General features: G+C 26.2%; 2 protein-coding genes across 2 annotated transcripts in view; one reads left to right on the forward strand and one right to left on the reverse strand.

Moving 5' to 3' along the window:
- Positions 1 to 3,520, forward strand: part of Cow (Proteoglycan Cow) — a 153,744-nt gene extending 150,224 nt beyond the window's left edge. Inside the window, exons 9-10 of the mRNA XM_035883989.2 lie at positions 1,337 to 1,563; positions 2,106 to 3,520. Of these exons, the coding sequence (XP_035739882.1) occupies positions 1,337 to 1,563; positions 2,106 to 2,236 (358 nt within the window). The 3' untranslated portion in view covers positions 2,237 to 3,520. The remainder of the gene's footprint in view (positions 1 to 1,336; positions 1,564 to 2,105) is intronic.
- A 2,665-nt stretch (positions 3,521 to 6,185) lies between these two features.
- Fdh (alcohol dehydrogenase class-3 Fdh) lies at positions 6,186 to 8,339 on the reverse strand. The gene is made up of 7 exons (XM_035883990.2): positions 8,180 to 8,339; positions 7,763 to 8,006; positions 7,455 to 7,675; positions 6,988 to 7,204; positions 6,778 to 6,908; positions 6,432 to 6,706; positions 6,186 to 6,346 (listed from the first exon to the last, which is right to left on the reverse strand). Exons 1-7 carry the CDS (start codon positions 8,198 to 8,200, stop codon positions 6,322 to 6,324), a joined length of 1,134 nt encoding a protein of 377 aa, XP_035739883.1. The 5' UTR covers positions 8,201 to 8,339; the 3' UTR covers positions 6,186 to 6,321.
- Positions 8,340 to 10,000: the final 1,661 nt, after the last annotated feature.

The raw sequence follows: 10,000 nt of genomic DNA on the forward strand, positions 1-10,000 counted from the left end.
AATAAATTGTGTTTCTATTTTTTCGTATTACATATATATATATATATATATATATATATATATATATGTTTTTTTGTCAAGTTACATGATAATTTAAATCTTGTAAATATAAAGATTGATGGTAACATTAGCTATAAAAATGTTTAAATTATATATCTCTATAAAAAGAAAAAAGAAAAAAAAATAAGATTATTGAAAAATTAACTGTAATATAATAATTCAAAATATAATAACAATAGATATAATATCTGATATATTATCACATTTCATGTTACACACACACACACACATATATATATATACATATCTTTTTATCAAGTCACATGATGATTTTTATCTTGTAAATATTGCGAAACAAAATCTTGTAAACATAAAGACCGATGGTAACATTAAAGATGTCTACGTTATATAGAGCATTAAACAAAAAAAAAAGAAAATATTGAAAAATTAACTAATAAAATTTTTCTTACTGTTAGACTTACTTGCATCTATTTTTTATGATCTACGATCTAAAATATAACAAAAAAATATATAATGTTTGAATTTATTATCAAAGTATTTTCAATCTTATATGAATGAATTGTATTTCTTTGTTTTCATATTACATACCTCTTTTTATCAAATCACATGATGATTTCTATCTAGTAAATATTACGGAATGAAATCTTGTAAATATGAAGATTGACGTTAACATTATCTATAATAATGTTTACACATAATATAGGGTATTAACAAAAAGAAAAAGAAAAAAAGAAATTATTGAAAAATTAATCGACAAAATTTTCTATATTAAAATTGTATCTACTTTTTTTTTTATGATCTACGATAATAAAAGATACACAAGACAAATTGTCGTGAAATTTTCGTCATAATAATTAACTCAATTATTAATTTCAATCGTTAATATTATTTGAAAATACAAATTTCGTGAACATTTGAAAAAACGTTTTAATAATATATATATATATATATATAAAGTCGTTGTTAAATTATAACACAGGATAATCGTATTTAATACATTTTGATTGGGCTATTTGTTCATTATCGATTTTTTAAAAATTATCGACAATTTTCAAGCATGTAAAACGATAGAACGATAAAAAAAAAGAAACAAAAAATGAGATAGAAATCAAAGAGAGGGCGGCATATTAAATGAAAATGTTTTTGATTGAACGTGGAAAAAAGGATAATAACAAATACGCATACATATGTATATGTAGAAATCAAAGCGATCGATTTAATTAAACGAAATATGTAGATTACATGTATGTATGTGTATATGTATCTATATAAATACATACATTTAATGGGATATTTTCAATTATTATGTTTATAGTGATATTTTTGTGAGCGGTATGGAATGGTGCGGTTGTTTCGCAAAGGCCGAACGACCTTGCGCTGCAGTACGTAGACGATCGCCATTGGAAGTAGCACCGGCATGTGATTCCAGAGGATATTATCGAAGCACTCAATGTCATCGAGGACTTGGGCTTTGTTGGTGCGTTGATCCGCACGGCGTTGAATTTGCTGGTACTAGAACTCGTGGTACAAAACCTGATTGTGGTGAGTACATGACGAATGTACATAAACACGTATGTATGTATATATATATATATTTTTTTTTTATATGTATATTTTATCTATCAAAAAGCATTTCTTCATTGAATTAATAATCTTTTGTACGTTAAATCAATTTAATTCTAATTGTGCCTGTTAATTGTAAAACATCCCAGACCAACTTTCAGCTCAATTAAAACATTTTCCGTATTGCATGATTTATGGTTTTTTTTTTTTATAATGACAGAATTGGAAATGCCAAGTTTTCAAACTTACTGATTATTATTTTTCGAGGCTTCGAAAAATATACAGTATTTTTTTTTTTTTTTTGAATAAAAATTATTCATTCTGTATAAATGACAGCTGTTTAAAGTGTCTCGGGGATTGTGGCGTAATCCCAAATGGATAACTTGAAATTATTTTCAAGTATGCACAATTAGAATTAATATGAAAGAAAAAGAAGAAGAAAATAAAAAGGAAAGAAAAATTCTCTATATTGATTTTGATATATTATGTACATATATATATATATATTATATATATTTTAGATACAATCGTGAACAAGATCAGCAATGGTGGTTTGAAAACGAATAGCGTCGATCTCGACGACGACGAAGATGGTGGTACAGATTCAACCCAGGATCTTGAAGGTTCAGCCGATCAGCCATTAGATTTTTAGATATATCGATTCAATCGGTCCAGGATAAACAAAAAGAGATAAACAAGATGAATAAGTAGGCTGAGCAAAAAAACAACGGCATGTTGTAACGATGAAGAGGAGGCGGAGGGAGCAGAGCAAAGGGAGCAACACCTTAAAAACGTGATGTTTGTAGTATTTTATAATCGCACGAGTAATTCCTTTCTTGCGGATTGTGTTGCCCGTCTATTCGTCCATCGACCTCAAGATTGAGGGCATCGTTAAAAGAGAAAAAGAGAGGAAAGGAGAACGAGAGAGAGAGAGAGAGAGAGAGAGAGAAGAGAGACGGAGGGAGAGAGAGAGAGAGAGAGAGGGAGAAGAAGAAAAAGTGAAAAAAAAGAAAAAAGGCTCAGTTTATAATCTGAATAATGAAGGCGAGCCAAAATGGAATTAGAAAGCAATGAGAGAAGCACCTTGTTAGCTATTTGATTCGTTCTACGACAATGATTCACTAAAAGTAGAAAGAGATTATTATCATTATTATTATTATTGTTATTGTTATTATTATTGTTGTTATTATTATTATTATTATTATTATTATTATCATTATTATTATTATTATTACTACTATTTGTCTTTCATTTTATATATCTATCTGTCTATCTCTCTTTCTCTCTTATCCTTTAAATCCTCACGAAACTCATGTTTCTTGCAAATACAACAAACAACAACAAACAACAAACAATAACAACAACAACAACAACAACAACAACAACAACAACAACAACAACAACAACAACGCCTTTTCCTCTAATGCGATACTACTACAATTAGTTAGAATTAGATATCTTACGTCATTTGTGCAATATACAATACAATGTAGATTCTCATCGTCGCAATGCGAATTGGCTTGTACGTTAATGAAATCTATTAGAAAAGGAACGTCGATCTGTGTGTCGTCTTTATCTGATCCTTTGAAAAAAGAAAATAAATAAATAAATAAACAAATAAATAAATAAATAAATAAATAAATAAATAAATAAATAAATAAATAAATAAATTACATCGCCGTGCACAATTCGTCTGTAAGTAGATATAGAATCGTGGAATTTGTTAATGCGAAGGTCGAAGTTGAAGAGGGAGAGAAAAATAGAAGAAAAAAAAAATTGATAAAGAATATGAGCGATAAAAGATGGGGGAAAAAAAAGGATGTGAGAGTACCGATAAAAGAAGACAATTCTTCATTTTGTTAGCCGGATAAATTCCCACTGTAACGTGGGCGTTAGAAGAAAAAAGGAAAAAAAAAAGGACGAAAGAAGCATTAGATATGGAAGATACCATTCGACGAGAAAGTATGAAAGAAAACACGCTATATATACATACATATATATATATATATATATATATATATATATAAATAAATATATATATAAGTATATAAATATGATTTCTAACCGCAAGCTTAACGACATTATAATAATAATAATAATAATAATAATAGTAATAATAATAATAATAATAATAATAATAATAATAGTAATAATAATAATAATAATAATAATAATATTAATAATAATAATAATAATAATAATAATAATAATAATAATAATAATAATAATATAACGTCTATAACATAATAATACTGTCTATGACTTACGATAATACAGATAAATGTAGAAGATCAAGTTGGCTCAGAGAGAAAGTTAGAATATTAAATCCGAAGGGAAGAAAAATATGGCGATAGTGGTCGTGTGGGATAATTTATCTAGCACTATTATAAAATAAGAAAGAATATTTAGCCGATGCACGCGCGAATAGTTTTGCTTAATTAGTTATCTTAAAGATGATAATAATAATAAAACGTGTCGATAAAGAAATAAATAAAAATAGATATTCGTCCTCTCGCCGCTTATTTATTATTATTGTTATTATTATTATTATTATTATTATTATTATTACTATTATTATTACTATTATTAATAATATTATTATCAGTATCATTATTGTTTTATTTCGTTTACTTTTAACACTGGCGTAATAGGCCTTAGATTATTTCTTTTCTCTCGTGGCCATCTTGAGTTATGAAATTAAATGTAAGATATTACAGAAAAAAAAGAAAAAAAAGCAGAGAATAACAAATAACAAATAGCAAATAACAACAAAAAAAAAATAAAAAAAGAAAAAGAAAAAGAAAAGAAAAAAAGAAAGAACACGACAAAAATAAAACCAACAGTAACTACAGTAACAACAGTAACAACAGCAAGTAACAAGAAAACAAAACGACCTATTTCATATTCGCTAATTACATATATATTTATCATGTGGTTTAATCACGACGATGAAATGTCAAAGATATTATTAGCACGCCTTATTTATTATGACGGAATAAATGTATCATTCCGTTTAATATAATATGACATTGTTTAATCGTACGACGTGTATTAGAAACATTGTAACTTATAAGGAGAGCACAAGCATACGCCAGCAGTAATTTCGAATAAATTATTTTACGTTTCATTGTAAACGTTTTGGGTGAGATTGTAAATGTAAATACATGCTTTAGGAACATACATCTTATATGTAACAGTTAAGAGAAGCATTAGACAAACGGTGGTGCAATCGAGAAATATTATTTTATTTCCAATAGGAAACAATAGAAGGGTGGCAGTATTTAACGTCGTGATTATTCATCTGCATTCACTGTAATTATAAGCATTTTTACTTAAAAAACTTTTACTTAAAGAACGTATTGTATACCAATAGATATATAGAATATAATAACATATATAATTATCTGTAGAAGGAAAATATCGGTGTGAGAACTATTGTGAATATGCCCCCTAGTATTTTAGAAGGCAATTTACGTAGTAAAATAGCCAATGCAACTAAAACACGTGTCCTATTTAGAAACGGACGTAATAATTAAGTTTATAAAGCCTAGAAGAGCATTTCACTCTACTGATATAACATTCCTGCTAAAGGGCAATTTAATGAGAGAACTTCTGTACTCGCCATATTTATTAAAAAGCAAGTGTTTATATACTTTTTACTTTTTTCTTCTTCTTTTTCTTCTTCTTCTTCTTTTTCTTCTTTTTTCACTCTAGTTGTCTCTTATATATTATCATCTTATCAAGATTTTTCGTATAAATATATTTACTTTGGTTGTATAATTAAATTATAAATTATATTCACATTAAGTATTAATATTGATTTATTTATAATTGTCGCTTATAAAGTATCTGCAATTGCAATATGACACCGATTAAAAATGTAATATACTACAAGATATAATTATAATTCTTTGTATTTGATTTGATTATTTGTTAAATTCAAATACATTTGAAAATATTTGCTGTCTCTTAATGAACATGGCGTCGTGTTGTCTCTTGAATCAAGAAAATTTCAATTACATTGACACATATATTATAAATAAATAAAAACACCATTCGATCGATTAAGACATTATCGTCCACAAAATGAACTAATGAATTACTCTTCTTTCCTGCTATTATGCGCAACTTACATTCCGCCTCAATTATTGTACTATCGACCTAGATCAATTAATATTAACGTAAAAGGGAACGTGAATATATAGTTTTACTGGAGTCTTGCATTATTGTATATACCTGATTATATACAATGAAAAAGAAAAAAAAAAAAAAGAAAAAAAAGAGAAAAGAAAAGAAAAGAGAAAAAAGAAAAAAAGAAAAAAAAAATCATCCGTAAATGACCTTATTGCCATGATGATTTTTCTAAGGTATGCACCTCTAATCGAAGCGTAAAGAATTTTTACTTCTTTTCGAAGCTACCATAAATAATATCTCACTTGGTTAGTATTGTAAATGTGAATGTAAGAATTCTTTATGAATAAAGATTGTTGTAGAAATTCGTTATCTTTCATTGGCGATACCTATTTCTTTTAATAACAATTCTTTTGAAAGCGTAACAGGAGAGAGGTATGATAGAAAAACCATTAAAATTCAACTACAAATATTAATGAAATATATTATGTGTATTTATAAAATTCTTATAAACCTTTATGGAAAAATAATTTTTAATAATTATTATTCAATATATATAAGCCATAAAGAAAAAGAAAAAAAAAGAAAATATACGTATATTTACTTTCAATATTTGAGAACTGCTCTTAAGCTGAAAGATAAATAATTTCAAATTTAATTATAAAGTCATTAAAATCTCTTATCTATTGCTTCAGATAAATATTTTATAAACTTACCAAGTTCCAGAGTGCATGAGATCGAAAGCTTCATTAATTTTCTCAAATGGTAAATTATGAGTAATAAATTCATCGATAAGTAATTTCTTAGACATGTACTCGTCCACCAGCTTAGGGACACTTTCTTTAGATTTCCAATCACCAAAGGCAGAACCTGTCCACACACGTCCAGTTACTAACTGAAATGGTCTAGTACTAATTTCTTCACCAGCAGGAGCTACACCAATGATCACAGACATGCCCCATCCTTTATGGCAAGATTCTAAAGCAGCACGCTATAATAACAATGTTATAAGAAATTATATTGAATAATATATAATATTTATGAACATTAATTTACACTCACCATAGTTTGGACATTTCCAACGCAAACAAATGTATAATCAAGACCACCGTCAGTTAGTTCTATCAAAACTTCTTGAATAGGTTTATCATAATCTTTAGGATTGATTAATTCGGTACATCCAAATGTTTTAGCTTAAATGTAATAAATTATTTAAATAAATAGAAACGATAATTTTAATAAAAAGCGTATAAAAAAAAAAATATAATGAACCTAATTCAAATTTAGAAGAATTAACATCTATTCCAATGATACGTGAGGCTCCAGCAGTTTTGCAGCCAAATATCGCTGCTAATCCAACAGTACCAAGACCCCAAATGGCACATGTACTTCCAGGTTCTATTTTGGCAGTATTAAGCACAGCTCCATATCCAGTAGGTATACCACATCCTAATAAACATACTTTTTCCAATGGCGCATTACTGTCAATCTAAAAAAATATTAATAATATTAGGTTGGAAACTATGAAACGGCCGTTGAATGATAAAAAAACTAAACAAAAACGCTCGTTTCATAGTTTCCAATATAATACTTATATTATATTGGAAACTATGAAACGGGTGTTGAATGAGAAAAAAAACTAAACAAAAACGCCCGTTTCATAATTTCCAACCTAATAGAATCATATACATTCATATATAAAATTAATATAATATAATTAAAAATATAAAGAATATTACCTTTGCAAGAGATATATCTGATACCACAGTATATTCAGAAAATGTTGAACAACCCATAAAATGAGCAATCGATTGTCCTTTGCATGTAAAACGAGATGTATTATCAGGCATTAAACCTTTACCTTGAGTAGCACGAATTTTACTACATAGATTTGTTTTAGATGATTTACAAAACTTACATTCTTTACATTGCGGTATGTAAAGAGGTATAACATGATCACCTGCAAATATTTCATTTCATATTATATAGAAAGAATATATGAGCTATAATGTATAATGTATGATTAAATGTTTATCGAAATAAATACCTTTTTTAAATTCAGTTACACCTTCTCCAACACTCTCAACGATACCACTACCTTCATGTCCAAGGATACATGGAAATATACCTTCGGAATCTAATCCACTTAAAGTATATGCATCGGTATGACACAAAGCAGTGGCTATTATTTTAATGCGTACTTCATGTGCTTTTGGTGGTGATACTTCAATCTCTTCAATGGATAATGGTTGCTTTTCTTTCCATGCAATTGCTGCTTTGCATTTAATAATCTTCGAGACATAATTTATTTTATTTGAATATTATTAATTAAATACGATATATTCATAGTTTTAATGAAATTTGATTGATTATAATAAATAATTGGTATAAGTAAATAATAACCTTTAAATATTTACAAATCAAAATAAAAATTAATTATTGTATTACAAGAAGTCATATTTACCTTTCCTGTTGTATCTTCCATAATTGTTAATTCAATAAAGACGAAAATGAAATTTTTGTAATATGATTAATTCTACAATTTATTTGTCTCAAACGACAATATCACTGATAGTTATATTTTTTATTGATATCAAAAGGTTACAATTTTATATTGGTGAAATCAAGATATTATCGATCGTACTGCCATCTTGTGAACTTATAAGATTATAACCATTTATTTCCTTGAATTCATTAAAAGCATTTTAATAATTAATGTTACATTTATCTAATCATAAAATATTATCATTTTTAAATAAATTTTACTTATGAAAAATTCTTACATCTGAATTTGTAAATTATTTCAATTAATTAATTTTCATAGGACAAGAAGAAATAACATTGTAAATATCTAGATATAAATTTATAATGCTGGAAAAGATAAATATATTCTTTTTGATGAATTAATCATAAAAATTGACTATGTCATAACAATAGCATTTAGATCTTTTGAAAATCTTCTTTATCGAGCATCTAATGAAATTTTAATATAATAACGTTTCTAACATGTGCCAATAATAAAAACAACAGATATTCTATGAATGAGATAATTAATAAATAAATGGAATATACAATCATTAATTGTGTAAAACTTCTCGGAATTTATTCTGAATAAATAATAGAAGGAAATGAATTATTAATTTTTTTTTTATTTTTAAATGTTTTGCTTGATGATATCATGATAATTATCTCAATTAGATACAAAAAGAATCGTAGTAGAGGTTTATTGAAAAAAATGCGATACAATCCGCGATATAATAGTTCTTTATTTTTTCTTTTTATGATTATTGATATGAGATATAGATTATAATTCATATTGAAGCGTATGAAGGTCAGTTGTCATATTATACGATGAGTTATTACGACACGTTCTAAAAAAGAAAAAAAAAAAGAAAGAAAACGAGTATTACATTTAATTAAAAGAACTTATTAAAATTACATTTCTCGTACGATTTTAATTACTAATTCGCATCTCTTTTGTATCGCATAAGACATAACGTAATATTTTATAATAAATTGATACTCGTCCTGCCTTGCACATAATCTTATCGAAACTTTTCAGAATAATATCTACGTCATAAATATCATAATGGCATACACATATAGAAGAAAAATAAAGTGAATGAGGAAAAAAAGAAAAAATATGTATTTATATCTAAAAAAAAAAAAAAAAAAAAAAAAAAAAAAAAAATATCACGAGAAGTACGATTATATATATATATATATATATATATATATATATATATATATATATATATATATACGTATACATATAATATATATTATTACATAAAACTTTTATCGTTGTAGATTAAAGTAATAAAATAAAATAAAATTAGAATATTAAAATTCGAACCTTTCAATTTTATTACGAATCATATTATAAATAATATATATAAAAATGAACGTATATATAAAAGTGAACGTACACATACATATACGCGACGGATGCACGCAAATGTAAATATAGTTTATCATATGAAATATCGTAAATGCAAGAAATAATCAAACGTAGTTTATAGTACATTGAAATATGATGTCACTTAATAATAGAAAAAAAAAAAGAACTCTAAACGTAATAATTAATATCGATAGGAATGAATGAAAAGGGAATTGAAAGGGAAATGAGTTAGAAAAGAAAAAAAAAAAGAACTTTTCGATAGTAAAGAAATATTTAATACAAGATGTATACTTAAAAGTGTAATGCTATATTTCGATAACATACAGAGTTTACATCGAGAATGTCAATTCAATTACAGCGCAGTCTCGATAGGCGCAAGATCGT

The sequence above is a fragment of the Vespa mandarinia genome, chromosome 12, assembly GCF_050613455.1.
Source record: "Vespa mandarinia isolate Hongniang chromosome 12, ASM5061345v1, whole genome shotgun sequence".
Lineage (NCBI taxonomy): Eukaryota > Metazoa > Arthropoda > Insecta > Hymenoptera > Vespidae > Vespa > Vespa mandarinia.